The following is a 23248-nucleotide window of genomic DNA, read 5'->3' on the forward strand; positions in this document are numbered from 1 at the left end:
TCTAGAAGTGGGGATGAAAATATTATTGTTAAAATACAATCTTTAGAAAGTTAAAATCATTATTTCTGTTAATAAATATAAAATGAGCACATGTCAAATTTTTGTTTAACTCTTGAATTATGAAGAAACCAATAAAATGATAAAACAAATTCTGATGTGAATTGGATTTAGAAAAGTTTGTATTTTCTATCAGGCAAAATTATTTCCATTGACATGAACAGAAAAATAATGTCCATCACTTTGAACAAAAAAAATCTCCATCATTACAGGCCCTCTACAAGGAACCTTGCATCTTTGCTACTGCTAAGTCACTTCAGTCATGTCCAACTCTGTGCAACCCCATAGACGGCAGCCCACCAGGCTCCCCCATCCCTGGGATTCTCCAGGCAAGAACACTGGAGTGGGTTGCCATTTCCTCCTGCAGTGCATGAAAGTGAAAAAGTGAAAGTGAAGTCGCTCAGTCGTATCCGACTCTTAGCGACACCATGGATTGCAGCCTACCAGGCTCCTCCATCCATGGGATTTTCCAGGCAAGAGTAGTGGAGTGGGGTGCCATTGCCTTCTCCATTGCATCTCTTTAAGGTGCAAAATAGACCAGCTTCCTTAGAATTTGACAGCCCCTGTAAGTCTGCTAGACTTCCCATTGAAAGAAACCCAGTAATCTTGTTTGCCCATTTAACAATGTTTCTGACAATACCCATCTCCTAACAATGTTATAACAAGTTAATGTATAGAAATGCTTAAAACATATCAGTGAGCTGCTTGTATATTTTGGAAATTAATCCTTTGTCAGTTGTTTCATTTGCTATTACTTTCTCCCATTCTGAGGGTTGTCTTTTCACCTTGCTTATAGTTTCCTTTGCTGTGCAAAAGCTTTTAAGTTTAATCAGGTCCCGCTTGTTTACTTTTTGTTTTTATTTTCATTACTCTAGGACGTGGGTCATAGAAGATCTTGCTTTGATTTATGTCATCCAGTGTTGTGCCTGTGTTTTCCTCTAAGAGTTTTGTAGTTTCTGGTCTTACATTTAGGTCTTTAATCCATTTTGAGTTTATCTTTGTGTATGGTGTTATGAAGTGTTCTAATTTCATTCTTTTACATGTAGCTGTCCAGTTTTCCCAGCACCATTTATTGAAGAGGTGCTCTTTGCCCCATTGTATATTCTTGCCTCTTTTGTCAAAAATAAGGTGCCCATAGGTGCATGGGTTTATTTCTGGGCTTTCTGTCTTGTTCCATTGGTCTATGTTTCTGTTTTTGTGCCAGTAACATACTGTCTTGATGGGTGTAGCTTTGTAATATAGTCTGAAGTCAGGAAGGTTGATTCCTCTAGCTCCATTCTTCTTTCTCAAGACTGCTTTGGCTATTTGGGGTCTTTTGTGTTTCCATGTGAATAGTGAAATTTTTTGTTCTAGTTCTGTGGAAAATGCCATTGGTAATTTGATAGGGATCACACTGAATTTGTAGATTGCATTTGGTAGTATAGACATTTTCACAATATTGATTCTTCCTACCCAGGAACATGGAATATCTCTCCATCTGTTTATGTTGTTTCTGATTTCTTTCATTAGTGTCTTATAATTTTCTGTGTATAGTTCTTTTGTCTCCTTAGGTAAGTTTATTCCTAGATATTTAATTCTTTTTGTTGCAGTGGTGAATGGAATTTATTCCTTAATTTCTCTTTCTGATTTTCCATTGTTAGTATATTGACAAGGGATGAATTTCCAAGATATACAAGCAGCTCATACAACTCAGTGCCAGAAAAACAAACAACCCAATCAAAAAATGAGGGAAAGACTTAAACAGACGTGTCTCCAAAAAGACATACAGGTGGCTGACAAACACATGAAAAGATACTCAACATTGCTCATTATTAGAGAAATGCAAATCACAACCGCAGTGAGAAATCACCTCACACCAGTCAGAACAGTCATCATCAAAAATCTACAAACAGTAAATGCTGGAGAGGGTGTGGAGAAAAGGGAATGCTCTTGCACTCTTGGTGGGACTGTACATTGATATAGCTACTATGGAAGTCGGTGTGGAGATTCCTTAAAAAACTAGGAATAAAACCACCATATGACTGAGCAATCCCGCCACTAGGCATATACCCTGAGGAAACCAAAATTGAAAAAGACGCATGTATCCCATTGTTCATTGCAGCACTATTTACAATAGCTAGGACGTGGAAGCAACCTAGATGTCCATCGACAGATGAATGGATAAAAAAGTTGTACATATATACAATGGAATATTATTCAGCCATAAATGGAACACATTTGAGTCAGTTCTGATGAGGTGGATGAACCTAGAACCTATTATACAGAGTGAAGGGAGTTAAAAAGAGAAATATAAATATCGTATCCCAATGCATATATGCGGAATCTAGAAAATGGTACTGAAGACTTTATTTACAGGGCAGCAGTGGAGAAACAGACATAGAGGATAGACTTATGGACATGGGGAGAAGGGAGGAGAAGGTGAGATGTATGGAAAGAGTAACATGGAAACTTACATTACCATATGTAAAATAGATAGCCAACAGGAATTTGCTGTATGGCTCAGGAAACTCGAACGGGGCTCAGTATCAATCTAGAGGGGTGGGATGGGGTGGGAGATGCGAGGAAGTTTCAAAAAGGAGGGGATATATGTATACCTAAGGCTGATTCATATTGAGGTTTGACAGAAAACAACAAAATTCTATAAAGCATTTATCCTTCAATTAAAAAATAAATAAAAATATCAATGAACATTAAATATTATTGTGGTGGTTGTTGCTGCTGTTATATCAAGGTAGATGTAGTAGAGATAGAAATAAATGGATTTCAGATATATTTTCAAGGGAGAATTAGTAGCATTTGGAAATTGTTTGAAAGTGAGAAGTTAGGGAAAATGCAGGATCAAGAGTAAATCCTAAGTTTTCATGTGAGCAGTTAGCTGCCCAGTTGAATCATTTGCTGTGATGAAGGTTGGAAGAGGAATCAGATGCTGAGGAGGGGAATCAAGAGTTCCATTTTGAATACTTTAAGTTGGAGATAACTTTGAAATATCCAAGTGAACATGTCAATCAGGAGGGATGTCAATGTGTAGTGGTTAAGAGCATGAAACTCTTCTAGGTGTGTGGTTTATACCTGTTCCCTCATCTACATATTAAATGGGGATTATAATTCTTATCTCATTAGATTATTCTTGGGTTTTAACATTATTTGTAAAACAGTTAGAAGTGAGACTGGTACCTAAGACACACTATATAATGTTTTAAAGCATTAAATATATTAATGTTTATTCCTTTCAAAGAGTAAAATGGCTCCCTATCCCAAATCTTAATTTAAAAAAAAAGTTTCAATATGAAGCCCAGATAAAAGGTCTAGACTGGAGAGTCAGTACATAGAATTGCCTGAACTTTGGTGGTTTTTGAAACCAAGAATCACTGATGAGCACATCGGAAGACCACACCAAACTGAGCCTCAGGCACTGCAATATTTAGAGTTTGAGGGGAGGAGGATTTAGAAAAGGAGTCTGAGAAGGAAGTGACCAGAAAACAAAAACAAGCAAAGTTTGATGCCTTGTGAGTTGAGGAGAAAGTAATTCAAGGAAAGAGGCACAATCAGGTGTCTTGGATGCTACTGAAAATAAGATAATTGAAGACTGGATATGTCAGGAATAGCAGAAAATTTGAGGCTAATACTCTGAAACGTTTATTATCAACTGTCTTTCTCCTGTCTTTTCTCTTCTTGTTAAAGCAGAATAATTCCTGATGGTCAAGAGGGTCCCACTCTTAGTAAGACTCCTTCTAATGTCTTGTCTGGAACCACATCAGAGAAAGCTGGCTCAGACTCATAAGATGAGTTTAACAGAGTACTCACATGTATGAGGTCCTAGACTTTGAAAGAGTCCAGTCATCTCTGGCTTTTTGGAACTTGGGGAGAGCTCTGATCTCCCACAGCATTTCCTTCTAGTACAAAGTCTCTTTGAAAGGAAAATGTGATTTTTAATGCAGTCAGCCTTTCTTCCCCTCCTTTCAACACTGAGCATTTCTGCAAGAAAGCCATTGAGGCATTCTTGCAGAGGCCAGCTGCCTCTGAAAGAACTCAAAAGGGCATCATTATCATGAGAAAATGATGTCAACTACTTGGAAAATGCCACTAAATATAGCTCTCCCAGGATGCCTTAGAGAATTAGGGAACTGAGTCCGTCCTTCCCATCACTGGTTAGCACTACTAGACGGGGTAGTCACTGAATTTTGTTTCAAATAATCATACTGGTGACTGCACCAAAATTGTCATTTGTTTTGTCAGCTTAATTTCTAGAACCATTCTATTCTTGGTTATACTACTGGGCACTTTACATTGCTGAACACCCTCCCAATTCACGCATGATATGGATGTGAAGAATCTATGACAAAAAAGTGGTGCTATTAGATGTTTCATAGAGTGGTATCTTGGATACCTTTACAAAATTTTGCTTGGAGACTTCAATATGCATTGCATAACTGGCATGAATTATTTGCAGTTCCAGAAAGTTGTAAGCTAACAGCAGTAGTTGAGAAATATTTTTATAATTCCACATGCGGATCAAGTATCCTTGACTAAAGAATTTTCACAATAAGTTAGATTCTCGTTTATTTGGAATGATTTAGGTGTTAGGTATGGCTCTAAGTGAATGTAGGGGCATATCTTGGATAAGTATACTCTCAACACCTTAATGCTTTAGCTATATTTTTAAATAATCATTTTAAGTCTGTCTTAGTATGATGGATTTTATAATTCTAAAACTCCTAAAGTGATACAGTTAAAGAATTGCCTTCCCTTTGTAGCATTCCCACATTTTATTTGTTTACTAGTTTGAAGGTTTTTTATTTAAAAAAAAAACTTTTAATTTCATAGAGACATTGAATAAATAATTAAGTAGATGAAAGAATGTGTTTCTATTTCCCTTTCTAACTTTCTTTCCCACCCAGCAGCAATGTGTTTTTCTTATAGATCCAAATGGCTCATACATAGATCCAAATGCCCAGCTAGATTTTAGGTAACTGTACCATTTCCTAAAGATTTTACTCTCTCAAAGATTGTCCAAAATCAGAAGAACCAACTCTTTTAAGACTGAAAAAAAAGAAGAGAAAAAGATTGAGTTAAAAATAAGATGAAGTAATACAAAATATCATTTTTACCAATAACATATAATGATTTTTTGGTCCCCAAATGACATATTTATGTAAAAGACTTTCTGGTTAATTTGGCATAGAATTACTTATACAATATTTTATTTTTCCAATGTACTCTTCTCCAGATCCCTCTGTGGTCACTATTAAATGAGAAAATTTTAGAATGGGAATAATCATGAATCTCATGCAAATATAAAATAAACATCTGTCAAAGATTGCATTGACTTCATTAATTAATGAAGAAACTAGGAAGCTGTTCGGAGAAGAAAATGGCACCCCACTCCAGTACTCTTGCCTGAAAAATCCCATGGACAGAGGAGCCTGGTGGGCTGCAGTCCATGGGGTCGCTCAGAGTAGGGCACGACTGAGCAAATTCACTTTCACTTTTCACTTTCATGCATTGGAGAAGGAAATGGCAACCTACTCCAGTGTTCTTGCCTGGAGAATCCCAGGGATGGGGGAGCCTGGTGGGCTGCCATCTATGGGGTCGCATGGAGTCGGACACGAGTGGGGTGACTTAGCAGCAGCAGCAGCAGCAGGAAGATGTTACAACCAATTCAAAGGAAATTTAAAAGAGCCAAACATATTCAGGCAAATAAGAATGCTGAAATGAATTTACAAGTAGATGCAAAATGGGTCTATCTACAGGACAACCAATTACATTCCACTAGACACAATCCACTAGATGGTAAAGTGTCTGCCTACAATGCGGGAGAGCCAGATTCGATCCCTTGGTTGGCAAGATCCCCTGGAGAAGGAAATAGCAACCCATTCCAGTATTCTTGCCTGGAAAATCCCATGGACAGAGGAGCCTGGTTGGCTACTGTCCATGGGGTCGCAAAGAGTCAGATATGACTGAGCGACTTGACTCACAGACACAGTTAATCCTCATTTCTATGAGCCTGAATCATTTTCATGGTCAATTTTCTACAATTTATAGAGGAATAAAAATAACTCACGGTTATTTTAAATCTCAGAGATTTTAAAATTTTGCAATAATCAGAAAGAATGCACTGAACAGAATATTCAGTAATATTTAGGGTCTGTTTTAAAGTTGTTACAATTTTTTCCTACACTATTAAGTTTATTCCCTCTTCACCCCTCACCCTAAAACCATCAAAGAAAGAATAAAAAGAAATATACAGCCCCTATCAACTTATAATTCAAATGTTATAAGATTGAAAACTAAACTAAAATCAAATATCTGTAATGTGATTTCCTTCAAGTTTCAGTTTGTATTTTGAAACTAGAGAATGAGCTGAGGCTCATAACAGCATCAAAATAACTCTACAGAGCTACTATATTGTGCTACTCATATTTTGAATAATCCCAGTGATATTTTAGACAACGCATGTGAAAGGAGGAAAGAGAAAAGGAAGAGGAGAAAAGCTGAATATCAGACTATGTGTGTAAAACTAGAGCTTAGTGGTTAATACCTGAAGTGACATGAGACTAAAAGTGAATTGTTTCCCTGTAGCATCGTATAAATAAAGTGATAGTTTTTATTATTTCAGTCCATGCTTCTGACTCCATAATAGCCACTAATAAACTAAACTGCTTTGGGATTTTACAAGTGAATTTGATTATCACTCATCTATTTTGTTATAGGGACTGTGGTTACACCTCTAATTAAAGAATAAGCCTTTTGGTAGTGAAGTGAACAATGAAGCTTGCAAACAGAAGAAACATACATTATTTATTTGCCAAGATTCTGTTCATTTGTTTGTTTTATCCTGAGGATGGGAAAACTAAATGCAGAATCATATCAATCATTTCTGAAGCTCAAGCCCACCATTTAAAGAACTCACTTACCCAAGCCATCCCTCATTCTTCTGGCAATCGTGCTGCTAACCAAAAGAATAGTTAAGTTGCCTAAATTAAACTCCAATAATACATTGTCCATGTGTACATCAAGGCAATTAACATGCAGATTTTTTTTAATTTTTAATATGAATTTATTTTAATAACATGCAGATTTTTTAAAAGGACATTGACTCCATTTTAAAGGTCACGCTTTAAAGGTTCTAACTCAGCAAGAACTACTCAGCTTCTAAACGTTTCTGTTAAACCTCCAGGCTCATTTGACTGCCCTCTCCCTGACCTTTGTTCCTCCCACTTGTGGCCAGAAAGCTCAAGATAGTAAATACAGAGTTGGGAGATCCAGGGATGTGGGGGAAGGTTTCATATGAAAAACAGTTATTATTCATTTGGCCATTTGCACTATTAGATATTTTTCTTTTGAAATACAATCTCCTGCCTTCAGTGAGAGAGAATATTATATCATCCAGCGTATGCACTAGAGAAATTAAACTGAGTGCCAAAAGACAGCACCACTTAAAGACCAAATTGTTCTTAATTGGTGTGAATTTGATGAAGACCTAAGGATAGTGGGTTGGGAGATATGCCAATAAGGCTGTCTGACACTTGATAAGGTTCTCACTTGGGAGACATAAAGTAGATTAACCCTAAGTATCCAAATAGTCAAAAATATACACATACCCACAACACACATGATTCTTTTTTCATTTAGATGCTTTAGAATAAACAAGTCTCTATCGTGGCAGTGAATCCATGGAGCAGTGGCATCTCTTTCTACTTTCTGTGATTTTGGTGTATCTTCCCAGTCCTGGAGAGAGAACAAATGGAAAGTGATTCATGTTGTAGGCAGGGAGAGCTGAGGGTTTCATTTGGGCATCCTTTCCATTCTAGATTTCATCCGGGACTCACTTTTAATCTAGGGGGTAAAATATAAATCAATTTAGCTACTTGTCATTCTCATAAGTTTATATATGTGGGAAAAGATGGAGACAGAGGCCTCAAATAAGTTTTGAGGGAACTGATGAATCTCAGTGTGCTTGACATGTCCACTAAATGTTCTATAGAAGGAGTTGGAAGACTACAACCCAATAGGCCAGATTTAGACCTTTCCATCTCCCTTCCCATTCCCCACCCCAGTTTTTATAAATAAAGTTTTATTGGAACACAGGCACACTCATTTTGTTTAGTATTGCCTGTGGCTGCTTTCACAGAGTTAAGTTTTGCAACAACAAAGACCCATACACATAGCCCACAGAATCTAAAATCTTCCCTATCTCGCTCTTTACCAAAAAATCTATCTGATTCTTAGTCTTTTGTAATGGTCACTGAAAGGGCTATTATAGCCGACAGAGTAATAATCCTTACTAGATAGGAAAAGCTAATAGGGTACTATTCTTTCTGAGATCTTGTCATCTTTTTTATTTGAAAACAAAATTCAGGACCACATTATTAAAGAAGCAGTATTCACTGTTGTCAAAGTTTAAAGACTTATCACTTGCTTTTGGGTTTCTCTTATATACTTTTCAGTTTCATGCATTGGAGAAGGAAATGGCAACCCACTCCAGTGTTCTTGCCTGGAGAATCCCAGGGACGGGGGAGCCTGGTGGGCTGCCGTCTATGGGGTCGCACAGAGTCGGACACGACTGAAGCGACTTAGCAGTAGCAGCAGCATGGTGTAGATTTTCCTTTCTGTCTATACCTGGGTTGTAAAAATCAGTGCTTGTATATTTTGTTATGATTTTTGTCCCAGGACTCAGGCAGACAGATGTGAATGTATAATAAGAAGGTTAAAACTATTTTGATTGCAGAGTTTGGTTTTATATTCCTAAAAGACGGTTACAGGTAGCATTATTTAAAGAGAGAGATTTTAATCTTATTGGATGCGTTTTCCCTACCACGTCCGGAGGTGCCAGAAGATGAAGTCAGGAATTAAAAAACAAAAGAGGGAGGCTACCCTGTGATGAGAATTTCTTGGGAATGATTCGGGGCGATGCTTCCTCCTTAATCCACCTTCCTGACACGATTGTGTATGACCCTCATCTTCCTCTTGGGGGTGGCTCTTCAAAGGTAGCGAGTGTCAAATCCTTCGTCAGGGGACCGCTCCCGGCCTCAGACACCGTGGCTCTGGGTCTCTGTTCCAGTCTCCCTACTCAGGACACAGCCCAGGTTCAGGCCACAACTTTGTTTTGCTTCTTCCAGTTTGAAAACTTGGATCAATTTCCTTTTAGAATTTCAGCTTCCCTAAACTAGATGGGAACTATTTTCACTTGCTGGGACTTAATGCTATAACCTTCTTATCACGTCTTTCCTTTTCTGCCAAAATCAGGGTTAAAGAGCCAGGTTTGCATGCCTCCTCAGCACGACTCCCAGGGCGAAAGCAGTTGGATCATAGGAAAAAAAAAAAAAATTTAAGATTTTTATTCCAAAGTCCTTTCTCCAGATTATTATACTAACTTTGTGAAAATGTTAGTGGTGCCCTCAGGGCTTTTTTTCCCTGGATACTCCTCAAGGTCATTGCAGATATGGCAATTGTTGATTAGTTGGAGGAAAACAGTCTTTTTTTTTTTTTTGTCCTACATTCTAGAGAAACTCAGGGAAGTTCTCATTAATGTGACTTCGCTTGGTGGAGAGGGACTGGAGGCTGTCGAACAAACATGTATGGATGCAAAACCCCTAGTTTACAGTGACATGCCTGTGGATTTAAATTTGTAGCAAGGCTTTTCTCTCAGATATAAAAAGAATCGCAGGCCAGACTAATTCAAAGAATGTGTGAGGAAGAAGGCTTTGCTCCATTCTTGGAAACTTAAAAAAAAAAAAGGAAAAAAAAACCCTCTTTCTCTTTCTATATATAAATAAATCTTGGGAAGCGCATTGAGCAAAAAAGCAAAGAAAGTTACAGAATCTGAAATCCAGACTAAAACAAAAAAATATATATACTTCCTTAAATATCTCTAAGGGCTTACTTTGTTATAGTTTTTAGTATCAGTATTAGTCTGCTTAAGAATAGCCAACATCTCGCAGGAGGCACAAGGGCTGGAATTTAGATCAAAAGAGAAGAAATCAGTTCCCTGCTCTGAAGAGCCATCACTGTGGGTGCAAAGCTGGGAGAAAGCAGGTGGTCTGTGGCTGGAATATCTTCCAGCTGGGGGTTCATGTGACACGCACGAAGAAACCAATCCAGAGACTGGCAGATGAGCTCATGGGCTTCACTGAAGCACCCAGCACAGGACAGGACAGGGTGGCAGAGCCCTGAGCACATCCTGAGACGGCCCTGGGCCCCAGTGGCAGGTGGGATGTGGCCCCTCCCGGTGCCTGCGGTCTCCTGCTTGGGGCTTCTCATCCTGTCCTCTTGTTTGCTTGCGGACTGCAGGTTCATCCCAGAGGCCTGGTCGGCCTGCACGGTCACCTGTGGTGTGGGGACCCAGGTGCGAATAGTCAGGTGCCAGGTGCTCCTGTCTTTCTCTCAGTCCGTGGCCGACCTGCCCGTTGACGAATGTGAAGGACCCAAGCCAGCGTCCCAGCGCCCCTGTTACGCAGGACCATGCCACGGGGAGACTCCCGAACTTAACCTGGAAGAGACAGATGGCCTCTTGGGTGGCCTGCAGGACTTTGACCAGCTCTACGACTGGGAGTATGAGGGCTTCACCAAGTGCTCCGAGTCCTGTGGAGGAGGTAAGAAGGGGCTAGGCCTCAGATCATTGCCACCCTCTTGCCTTTCACTGTAGCATCTCTCTCTGAGGGCAGCTGTGTCCCGTGATTGTCTCTAGTCCAAGAAGTCTAAGGAGGGGGAGGAAACCGTTCTAAACCTAAAGCAGACTGAATGAAACACAGATGTATTTCTCTCTAGGCCTGTCTCTCTTAGACTGTCAGCTATGAGTAGCTAACACAAGTAATGCTTTTACTTTCACTTGTCATTCTGATATTTTGCACTATATCTCAGTGTATCTGACCAAGAAACACTGTTGACACGGGCCTGGCAATGCTCTTGACATTCAGTTTTATTTGTCTGTGCCCTTGCCTCAGTGCATGTGGTATGAACCCAGATCAAAGATGGCAAAACCGTCTGTTGTTCGCAAGGACAGAGTACGCCACCTCCGACTTTCTCAGCTGGTCGCCAAAGTAATATCTGTTGACAAAGGAAAAGGATGTATAATGACAGTTAACCCTGAGGTTACCTGGAACTGGAAAAGAGTTTAAAGCCTGATCCCACTGCCATTTTATCGATATGAAAACTGAGCTACAGAGAGCTGAGTGATTTTTTCAAGATCACACATCTAGTCAGTGATATTTGGGACTAGTCCTGCTCTTTATTTCTCTGTCTAGGGTCCTTGCATCATACCTCACTTCTTTAAACACTTAGAGAGTTCCTGAAGCTTTATCACTGAATGAATATTATTTAAATAGTGTTCAATGTTTCCATGTATATTAATCTGGTTCTCTTAGGTTTAGTCCATAGTGATAACAGATTCAGTCATTTTTCTACTTCAGGTGTTAGTGATTAAAACCATAGTGGGAGAAGAAGGTATTTAAGTCAATAACTAATTCTTTAAGATTATGATCTTTTGTACTACTGTAGAAAATACAGTAATGGAAAATATGGTCACTGGGTTTCCCTGGTGGCTCAATTGGTAAAGAATCCTCCTGCAATGCAGGAGATTCTGGTTCAACCCTGGGTCAGGAAGATCCCCTGGAGAAGGAAATGCCTGCCCACTCTAGTATTCTTGCCCCGAAAATCCCATGGATAGAGGAGCCTGGCAGGCTACAGTCCATGGGGTCACAAAATGTCGGGCACAACTTAACTACTAAACCACCACTATACGGCTACTAACTCCCATATACACTCCCAAGAGAGATTTTGATAGGCAAGGAAAGGCTGGCTGATTTCCCATCAAATCTCCCTCCCTAGCTATCAATAACCCCTCTTGTCACGTTAAGGATCTGCATTCCCAGCAAAGTTTCTTTCTTAACTGGTATAAAAATATCTATATTAAAATGATTTCCCAAACTGTCTTCTAAACCATGACATCTTGGAAACACTTTTATAAAAGCATCTTTTGTCATTGCTGGGAATGTAAAAATATGTGTGCCCAAATTGTTCATATGTAGTTGAAAAGGAACGGATAGTGGAACAAGTACAAGCAGAGAATCAATTTTCTCCATCAGGTCACTTTGTAAGCATTTAATAGTCTTATCCGTGGGGTTCTCGTTTGTTTCTAAGTCTTCCAATTTCAGACCGTGGAGTTCTTAAGTGTTTTCATGGACAGTCTGTTATTTTAAAACCTAAAATTTTCCATCTGATTCTGGAAGACAGTTTCTTGGAACTACTCATCCATGTTGCTGGGGGCGCCCGCCACTCACAATGAGGACATCTTTTCTCCCATGTTTAATGAGGGAGAAATGTTGAGTAAGCTCTGATGATCTCTGGGCCCAGGCAAGTTAAAAAGTCAGATGGAAAGGACATAGCCAGTGGCTGCAGTTGCTTCATTGCAATATAAGGAACTACTCAGGATTTCGGATGGTGTGTGTTTATCTCCAGTTTCCATCATCATCTGAATTGAACGATCATGATCTTTTGTCTGAAACAAATGTGCCTTGAAAAAAATTGTTTCTGCCCTCTATTATGATTCTCTAAGCCAAGTGGAACTTTATGAGCAGATGGGGAAAATGATGCGTTAGCGGAATATGTAAATAACCAGATACCTTTGTCTTTACGATTCTAACCATTCTGCTAACCAGGGGCATAAAATTCAAATAATTGAGAGTATGTGAACCGTTTTTCATTTAAAATGTTTTCAGAATATATTGATTTGGAAATAATATTTTGTATGCTTCATATACAATTGATCTATGCTTATAGGATCTGAGGAGATATTTGTATAACATAAAGTGTACATCATTTATATCCAAGGCAGGGAAAGTTCCTGAAATGTCTTAGGTATTTAACTGTCAACAACTGTACATGCTTACTTATAGTTGTGTCACTGTGCCAAGGTAATATATCTATGCCTAAAATGTTAAAAGTTGAGAATGCCAAAGTGATGAAACTATGCTTGGGTCATATGATCCATATGATGATGCCCAAACACACTAAAAAATTATTTCAGTATACAAGACATGCATATTAAAATTTTTTTAATTTATTTTTAATTGGAGGATAATTGCTTTATAATATTGTGTTGGTTTCTGCCATACATCAATATGAATCAGCCATATGTATACATATGTCCCCTCCCTCTTGAACCTGCCTCCCACCTCCCACCCATCCCACCCCTCTAGGTCACAGAGCACCAGTCTGAGCTCCTAAAGTCATACAGCAAATTCCCACTGGCTATCTGTTTTCCATGTGGTAGTGGATATGTTTCCAGGCTGCTCTCTCCATTCGTCCCACCCTCTCCTTCCCCACTGTGTCTACAAGTCTGTTCTCTGTCTGCATCTCCACTGCTGCCCTACAGATAGGTTCATCAGCACCATCTTTCTAGATTCCATATGTATGTGTTAACATACGATATTTTTCTCTTTCTGATTTACTTCACTCTCTAATAGGCTCTAGGTTCATCTACCTCATTAGAATCGACTCAAATGTGATCCTGCTTATGGCTGAGTAATATTCCATGGTATACATGTACTACAACTTCTTCATCCATTCATCTGTCAATGGATCTAGGTTTTTTCCGGGTATAGGACATGTATATTGTGAAGCCATTGTTTGGCAATAACATTTTATGGTACTGTCACCGTTCAGTTCAGTCGCTCAGTCGTGTCCAACTCTTTGCGACCCCATGAATTGCAGCATGCCAGGCCTCCCTGTCCATCACCAACTCCTGGAATTCACTCAGACTCACGTCCATCGAGTCAGTGATGCCATCCAGCCATCTCATCCTCTGTCGTCCCCTTCTCCTCCTGCCCCCAATCCCTCCCAGCATCAAAGTCTTTTCCAAAGAGTCAGCTCTTCGCATGAGGTGGCCAAAGTACTGGAGTTTCAGCTTTAGCATCATTCCTTCCAAAGAAATCCCAGGGCTGATCTCCCTCAGAATGGACTGGTTGGATCTCCTTGCAGTCCAAGGGACTCTCAAGAGTCTTCTCCAACACCACAGTTCAAAAGCATCAATTCTTCAGTGCTCAGCTTTCTTCACAGTCCAACTCTCATATCCATACATGACCACTGGAAAAGCCATAGCCTTGACTAGACAGACCTTTGTTGGCAAAGTAATGTCTCTGCTTTTGAATATGCTATCTAGGTTGGTCATCACTTTCCTTCTAAGGAGTAAGCATCTTTTAATTTCATGGCGGCAATCACCATTGTCACCTTTGATCTACACCAAAATATAACCCACAAGGCTGAAGATATTTTTAATCATTCTGCTGAAGCCAATCAAAAATGTGCAGGATTAACAGATTTTAAATCAATTTGAGGTTACACAAATTTTATTGTTTTTGCCATCTCAAAAGATGAAATTGGATAGACACAGAAGTTACCTTTCACCCAGCACAAGTAGTGACCAGAAGGAACCTGTTAGTAATTTAGGCTGTAGCTGGTGGCTGCATTTCCCTGAGTTCTCATCAAATATTAGGTAGCAATTATGCTATTTTGGGAGATATAAACAACAAAAACTCCATTTTCTGGAAGATGGAAAGTGAGCCTAATCTGTTCAGACCTGTGTCCTGGGTCCCACTATCATCTTCTGGTTATATTTTAATTTCCCATATATGAATGGATAGGTGTAGTCAAGGAGAGCAGATCTGAACCTGAACAGCTTTATTGTTGATCTCTTAAATGGTAAAATTGATATTAAAGTCTAGCTGAGGGAAGACTTGGAGCTGACATCAGCAAGTATTAATATTAAAAGGTGAAATCCTTGCCCTCTTGCTCCCTTTTCCTTATCAATCCTCTCCTTTTGCTCTGTCAAGAAAACTCAGAATCAGAAAGGATCTTAGGTAAGTGTGTTCTTTGTTGGTTTACAGTGTCCTTCTGGGCGAGTAAGTTATCCCATTGGAAAAGAGTACACACTTGATGAGTTAACTTTTCTCAAGCCAGCCTGACTGCCCTGAGCCAAGTATACTGTGAGCTCAGGTGAAGTCTTCAGACATCTTCCCTCTTCACCTTCCCACACCGCCATCCCCAGGCTGCTCTCTCACGCTTCCTCCAGGCCCGCATTCCCACCACCTTGGCCCAAATTGCACACTGTGCTTTGGAATACCCTGCCCTTTAGGCATCTCATTTGTTCATGCCACAAAAATGTCTTGTGTTGACCACAGGGCTGGTCCCAGATCCTCCTTCATTACACAGAGCTCTGCCCTTAGGCTCTACCACCCCAGGCCCCACCCAGGAATGCTATGACAACAGACCCCTGAACCATCATGAGGCCATCCTTCTAGAAGAAGGTAGTAACTCTGGAATGCTTCTTAATCTCAGCAATTAATTACCCCAAAGGTGATTTTTAACCTGAGTTAGGATTATTCAGTGGAGTCATGTAAACATGTTCCCTGTGTCTCAGAAGATTTCCTGTGTAGACTTTAACCCTTGCAACCCCATTCCATGCAGACTTGGAAGGACCTCAGTTCTACAAACCAGGCTTCACAAAGGAGAAACGGGTCACATCACTTAATATACCCCTCCACACATGACCCTCCCCCCAAAGCAAGCCCTTTCATATGAGGCAGGAGACAAAAGCTGTATAATCACTTCCTCCTTCAGGTACTATTAACTCAAATTCAAGAGCTTTTCGATAACTGACTAAAGCCCAAATATCTTTTATTTTAGAGCAACATTTCGAATCTCTGAAATAGTACCAGGTCGGCAGATGAATTGAAACCTTAATTTCGAACAGAATCACAGCTCTAGATTCTGTATGGAGTAGTTCTCCTTGTCCACACCTTGTCGTCACAACCTTAATAATGCCAGACTATTCCAGTGGGAAGTATCAACGATGATACCAATAATTTCTTATGAAATGTTTTGCTATATTATCATACCATGAATTTCAAGGGGCTCATCCCAGCTGCAACCAGGAGAACACCCTGGAGTCAGCATTCCAGAATATGATGGAATATCTTTAATGTCTAGCATAAATCTCCAGTGCTCCACCCTGAACTGGCTGTGATATATTTAAATTAAATTTTTAAAGCTCATAAAATGGCTTAGAAAAACTGACATTCACAGCTAGGGTAAATACTATGACAGCTTTTTAATGTTTGATTTGTCAGACTTAATGAAAAAAAAAGGCAGTTCTGATTCTGACTTTAAAATGTCACTTTTTAAAGGATGGTCTTGGTGAGTGACCTTTCTAAGTCAGTGTAACATCACCTCGGGCAGCATGTCCCTGTGATCAGAGTGATAGCTTCTTGGGGAAACATAGGATAGACAGGAGGAAGAGAGTAACAGGCCTGCTAAGTGATAGGTCAGTTGTACTATATTTAGGTACTACCTAATGAAGCAATGCAGAAAACTTTAAAAAGAAAGTATATGTGTATTTATATATAAAACTAATTTTATAGGTTGTCACATACTCTGCCATAACTATATACAAATGTTTAACAACAGATATCTTTATCTGAATATATAAATAGAGATATATATATATATATGCTTATACACGCACACACACATATATGGCTATAAATGACTAACAGAAAATTATCAAGAATGTCCTGTTTCTCTTCTTTCAACTGAATTCTGCTGAAATGATTCCAGAGAAATGTCTAGGTTATTCCTGAAGATCTCCAGCAGCTATAACAGCCTCATAGTATTTTTTTTTTTAGTTTTTTATTTTTTAAATTTTAAAATCTTTAATTTTTACATGCGTTCCCAAACATGAACCCCCTCCCACCTCCCTCCCCATAACATCTCTCTGGGTCATCCCCATGCACCAGCCCCAAGCATGCTGTATCCTGCGTCAGACCTAGACTGGCGATTCAATTCTTACATGATAGTATACATGTTACAATGCCATTCTCCCAAATCATCCCACCCTCTCCCTCTCCCTCTGAGTCCAAAAAGTCCGTTATACACATCTGTGTCTTTTTTCCTCTCTTGCATACAGGGTCGTCATTGCCATCTTCCTAAATTCCATATATATGTGTTAGTATACTGTATTGGTGTTTTTCTTTCTGGCTAACTTCACTCTGTATAATTGGCTCCAGTTTCATCCATCTCATCAGAACTGATTCAAATGAATTCTTTTTAACGGCTGAGTAATACTCCATTGTGTATATGTACCACAGCTTTCTTATCCATTCATCTGCTGATGGACATCTAGGTTGTTTCCATGTCCTGGCTATTAGAAACAGTGCTGCGATGAACATTGGGGTACATGTGTCTCTTTCCATTCTGGTTTCCTCGGTGTGTATGCCCAGCAGTGGGATTGCTGGGTCATAAGGTAGTTCTATTTGCAATTTTTTAAGGAATCTCCACACTGTTCTCCATAGTGACTGTACTAGTTTGCATTCCCACCAACAGTGTAGGAGGGTTCCCTTTTCTCCACACCCTTTCCAGCATTTATTGCTTGCAGATTTTTGGATCGCAGCCATTCTGACTGGTGTGAAGTGGTACCTCATTGTGGTTTTGATTTGCATTTCTCTAATAATGAGTGATGTTGAGCATCTTTTCATGTGTTTGTTAGCCATCCGTATGTCTTCTTTGGAGAAATGTCTATTTAGTTCTTTGGCCCATTTTTTGATTGGGTCGTTTATTTTTCTGGAATTGAGCTGCAGAAGTTGCTTGTATATTTTTGAGATTAGTTGTTTGTCAGTTGCTTCATTTGCTATTATTTTCTCCCATTCCGAAGGCTGTCTTTTCACCTTGCTTATATTTTCCTTTGTTGTGCAGAAGCTTTTAAGTTTAATTAGATCCCATTTGTTTATTTTTGCTTTTATTTCCAGAATTCTGGGAGGTGGATCATAGAGGATCCTGCTGTGATTTATGTCTGAGAGTGTTTTGCCTATGTTCTCCTCTAGGAGTTTTATAGTTTCTGATCTTACATTTAGATCTTTAATCCATTTTGAGTTTATTTTTGTGTGCGGTGTTAGAAAGTGATCTAGTTTCATTCTTTTACAAGTGGTTGACCAGTTTTCCCAGCACCACTTGTTAAAGAGATTGTCTTTACTCCATGGTATATTCTTGCCTCCTTTGTCAAAGATAAAGTGTCCATATGTGTGTGGATTTATCTCTGGGCTTTCTATTTTGTTCCATTGATCTATATGTCTGTCTTTGTGCCAGTACCATACTGTCTTGATGACTGTGGCTTTGTAGTAGAGCCTGAAGTCAGGCAAGTTGATTCCTCCAGTTCCATTCTTCTTTCTCAAGATTGCTTTAGCTATTCGAGGTTTTTGGTATTTCCATACAAATCTTGAGATTATTTGTTCTAGTTCTGTGAAAAATGTGGCTGGTAGCTTGATAGGGATTGCATTGAATTTGTAAATTGCTTTGGGTAGTATACTCATTTTCAGTATATTGATTCTTCTGATCCATGAACATGGTATATTTCTCCATTTATTAGTGTCCTCTTTGATTTCTTTCATCAGTGTTTTATAGTTTTCTATATATAGGTCTTTAGTTTCTTTAGGTAGATATATTCCTAAGTATTTTATTCTTTTCATTGCAATGGTGAATGGAATTGTTTCCTTAATTTCTTTTTCTACTTTCTCATTATTCGTGTATAGGAATGCAAGGGATTTCTGTGTGTTGATTTTATATCCTGCAACTTTACTATATTCATTGATGAGCTCTAGTAATTTTCTGGTGGAGTCTTTAGGGTTTTCCATGTAGAGGATCATGTCATCTGCAAACAGTATTTTTAAATGTCAATGTTTTCAGTCATTAAAGCTCCAGTGCTAAAGCACAACCAGTGCCACTTCATTATCTATCAACTGTAAGCTTAGCAAGTCTTTTCACCCTTCTAAGCCTCAGTTTCCTTATCTGTAAAATGGGGATAGAGTCTTGTGGAGTTATTGAGAGGTTTGAATGGGGCATGTCAAACTTCTTGCCTCAATACTTGGCTAATAATGTGCACTCTATGAATTTTTCCTATTGCTGTCATGACTGTGGGAAGCAGGGTGAAATGTCTTGACACTGTATTATCAGGTTACACGTGTCCCTGCCCCATGAAAACCCACCAAGTGACTATATGCCAGTCACTCCTCAAACTCCTATTTCACTAGGTCTGTGGTCAGGGGTGCATGGGTAGCTGTAGGAACATTGTCTTCCATGAATGCCATCATTAGGTGTCTTGCTCTGTCTCTTCACTCCAGCATCCCAAGTGGCCCTGTGTTAGTTGCTTAGTCATGTCCAACTCTTTGTGTCCATGTGAACTGTAGCCCACCAGGCTCCTGTGTCCATGGGATCCTCCAGGCAAGAATACTGGAGTGGGTTGCCGTGTCCCCTCCTCTGGGGGATCTTCCTGACTCAGGGATGGAACTCAGGTCTGCTGCAAGGCAGGCAGATTCTTTGCCATCTGAACCACCAGGGAAGCTCCCCAAGCAGCTCTAGGTCACTAAAGAAATGAACCAAAATCAATAGGAAACCAGAAAAGCACTGGATGCAAGGCCCCAGATGCATAGCAGTTTACAGAATGCTGGCTATTCCAATGTGGCTGGGCCTGCCTTCTAAGTATAGTCATCTCCTGTTGATTAAAATACAATGTGTGAAGTCTTGGGGTCATTATTTTGGTCACCCTGCTCTCCTTCTGCTTTAAATTATCCTTTTTCAGCATGGGCAGCTGCATAGCTGGTTGGTACTTTTTCAAGCATTTCAGCAATCCTGGTAGCAGCCTCTCCCGCAATGGAGGAGCTGCCCTGCTTAAGGGGCAAAAACTCCTGAGTGCTTTCTCCAGATAGACTGATGCCTGCCTTGGGCAGTCCCAAGCTTTCAACTACCTGATACGCAGCTAGTCCTCCCAGTCTCAGAGACCTCCCACCAGCTGCATGTCTACACTTGCTCACCCCCCGGACGCCTGCTCTGGCCTTGATGGGTGTCATCTGTATACAGGTGTCCAGGAGGCTGTGGTGAGCTGCCTGAACAAACAGACCCGGGAGCCCGTGGATGAGAACCTGTGCGTGACCAGCCGGCGGCCCCCCCAGCTTCTGAAATCCTGCAGTTTGGATCCCTGCCCAGCAAGGTAAGGGGTGCGCCAGCTGCCCTGCTGCCCAGGAGTGTGTTCAAAACGGGGTTTGTGTATCTGTCCATGGGCAAGATCAGAATGCTTATTGTTACCCAGTGTTTTGAAAACCAATTAGCATCAGTTCAAACTCTTAGTCAAATCCACTTAAAGTTAATTGAAACCAGGGCTTTGGAATTCTAGCCCAACGATCATGCTCAGGGTCCAGAAGGCTCCGTGCACAAAGGAAAAGCCCCGTGGTGTGGCCGGAATGTGCACGGGCCCCACTGATGCTTTCTCCCCAGGGGAACGTGGACTGACCACAGAAGGTAGGGTCTTTGTGGCCTCTCAGCCTGTGTCCCACACCCTCCCACCCTCATAACAGATAGGCTTGTGGGTTGCAGGAACTGAAGGATCTGGGTGGTATCACTGAGCCACCATGAAATCCCTCTGCACACAGCATGCAGATTCATTATAGCATGCTCTGGAGTGTGCGTGTGTCATTTCACATGCAGAAAATCGATTAGAGCATTTCATTGTTCACCCCTGCCTGGGTCTCATTATTATCCAACCTTGAGTTTTAGTTCATAAATGCAGTCACTGCTTCAGTCCACACAATTTTATGGTGTCTTGGGAGACTTGCCTTCAGATATTTGTTGAAGTCTCTGTAGAAGCTCAACCATCTCTTCTGTGATTCTGGTTTCCAAGAGGAGACATTTAAAGAACCAAAGCCAGTCTTGCAAGTGTGCTGATGGGATGAGGAATGTTCCCAGATCAAATCTTAGATGAGAAAAGGGTTGCTGTTACTGAAGGATATTTCTTGTGTTTCTACAGAGTATCACACAAGAAGCAATGTGTTGCCTCTAGGATTTAATGATAGGTTTCTGGTCAAGCTAATACTCCTTGTCTTACTTCTCAGTCAATTCAGTTCAGGTCAGTCGCACAGTCTTGTCCGACTCTTTGCAACCCCATGAACTGCAGCACGCCAGGCCTCCCTATCCATCAACAACTCCTGGAGTCCACCCAAACCCATGTCCATCGAGTTGGTGATGCCATCCAACCATCTCATTCTCTGCCGTCCCCTTCTCCTCCTGCCCTCAATCTTTTCCAGCATCAGGGTCTTTTCCAATGAGTCAGCTCTTAACATCAGGTGCCCAAAGAATTGGAGTTTCAGCTTCAGCATCAGTCCTTCCAATGAACACCCAGGACTGATCCCCTTTAGGATGGACTTGGTTGGATCTCCTTGCAGTCCAAGGGACTCTGAAGAGTCTTCTCCAACACCACAGTTCAAAAGCAGCAATTCTTCTGCGCTCAGCTTTCTTTATAGTCCAGCTCTCACATCCATACATGACCACTGGAAGAAACCATAGCCTTGACTAGATGGACCTTTGCTGGAAAAGTAAAGTCTCTCCTTTTGAATATGCTATCTAGGTTGGTCAAAACTTTCCCTCCAAGGAGTAAGTGTCTTTTAATTTCATGGCTGCAGTCACCATCTGCAGTGATTTTGGAGCCCCCCAAAATAAAGTGAGCCACTGTTTCCACTGTTCCCCATCTATTTGCTATGAAGTGATCAAACCAGATACCATGATCTTAGTTTTCTGAATGTTGAGCTTTAAGCCAACTTCTTCACTCTCCTCTTTCACGTTCATCAAGAGGCTCGTTAGTTCCTCTTCACTTTTGCCATAAGGGTGGTGTCATCTGGATATCTGAGGTTATTGATATTTCTCCTGGCAATCTTGATTCCAGCTTGTGCTTCCTCCAGCCCAGCGTTTCTCATGATGTACTCTGCATAGAAGTTAAATAAGCAGGGTGACAATATACAGCCTTGACGGACTCCTTTTCCTATTTGGAACCAGTCTGTTGTTCCATGTCAGTTCTAACTGTAGCTTCCTGACCTGCATACAGGTTTCTCAAGAGGCAGGTTAGGTGGTCTGGTATTCCCACCTCTTTCAGAATTTTCCACAGTTTATTGTGATCCACACAGTTGAAGGCTTTGACATAGTCAATAAAGCAGAAATAGATATTTTTCTGGAAATCTCTTGCTTTTTGTATGATCCAGTGGATGTTGGCAATTTGATCTCTGGTTCCTCTGCCTTTTCTAAAACCAGCTTGAACACCTGGAAGTTCATGGTTCACGTATTGCTGAAGCCTGGCTTGGAGAATTTTGAGCATTACTTTACTAGCGTGTGAGATGAGTGCAATTGTGTGGTAGTTTGAACATTCTCTGGCATTGCCTTTCTTTGGGATTGGAATGAAAATTGACCTTTTCCAGTCCTGTGGCCACTGCTGAGTTTTCCAAATATGCTGGCATATTGAGTGCAGCACTTTCACAGTATCATCTTTCAGGATTTGAAATAGCTCAACTGGAATTCCATTACCTCCACTAGCTTCATTCGTAGTGATGTTTTCTAAGTCCCACTTGACTTCACATTCCAGGATGTCTGGATCTAGGTGAGGGATCACACCATCTTGATTATCTGGGTCGTGAAGATTTCAGTCAATTAGATGCCTTTCTTTGGAGTTTAGAAGATACAGATTGCAGGCCTCCTCAGATTATTTCAGGGCACACAATCCCACAGTGACACTCTCCTGCTCATCACCAGAGTTGTTCTGTCTGTTGATCTGAAAGGTTGTTTTGTCTATTGATCCCTCTTTAAGTTCAGAAGTGAAGGACGCCATTAGTGCCATATCCTCTAAGGCAACCAGAAAATCAGTCAGCCACTGCTTGGAGCAGCACCTCACCCATGAGAACAGCAGCCGGTAAAATAGAGTCAAGGGCTGGGCCACAAAAAGCCTAGATTCAGTTCATGGAATTCTGAGAAAACTCTTTTTCTATGCCTGCCCACTTCTGCATCCTGACCTCACTGTTTATCAGTGAATCTAAGACCTAACTGTGTGGGCAAGAAGTCCAGACCCCCTGTCTTTGACTACAGCCTCCTATATAGGAAGAAGCAGAAGGGATATAGGAAGAACAGCCTCTAGGGGCCTTGGCTACCAGATCAGGAAGCCCTGTGTGGCACTGAGCAAGATGCCTGCCCCTTCTGTGTCCACATCTGTAAAATGAACTAGCTATACAAAATGATCCAAGGTCACCAGGTCCTGTTCAAATAATCCCATAACTCTTCTGGCTCTGTAGGCAGGAGTGTTTGCTGCTGCTGCTTTGTGCTGATAATCAGTACT

General features: G+C 40.6%; 1 protein-coding gene across 4 annotated transcripts in view; it reads left to right on the forward strand.

Annotated features, from left to right (window-relative positions):
- Positions 1-23248, forward strand: part of ADAMTSL1 (ADAMTS like 1) — a 1118714-nt gene that overhangs the window by 875303 nt on the left and 220163 nt on the right. For all 4 annotated transcript variants that reach the window (XM_042244881.1, XM_042244882.1, XM_004004390.5 and 1 more), the window contains 2 exons: positions 10348-10649; positions 19960-20089. In XM_042244881.1, the coding sequence (XP_042100815.1) occupies positions 10348-10649; positions 19960-20089 (432 nt within the window). The remainder of the gene's footprint in view (positions 1-10347; positions 10650-19959; positions 20090-23248) is intronic.

Source organism: Ovis aries, chromosome 2 (genome assembly GCF_016772045.2).
Source record: "Ovis aries strain OAR_USU_Benz2616 breed Rambouillet chromosome 2, ARS-UI_Ramb_v3.0, whole genome shotgun sequence".
Lineage (NCBI taxonomy): Eukaryota > Metazoa > Chordata > Mammalia > Artiodactyla > Bovidae > Ovis > Ovis aries.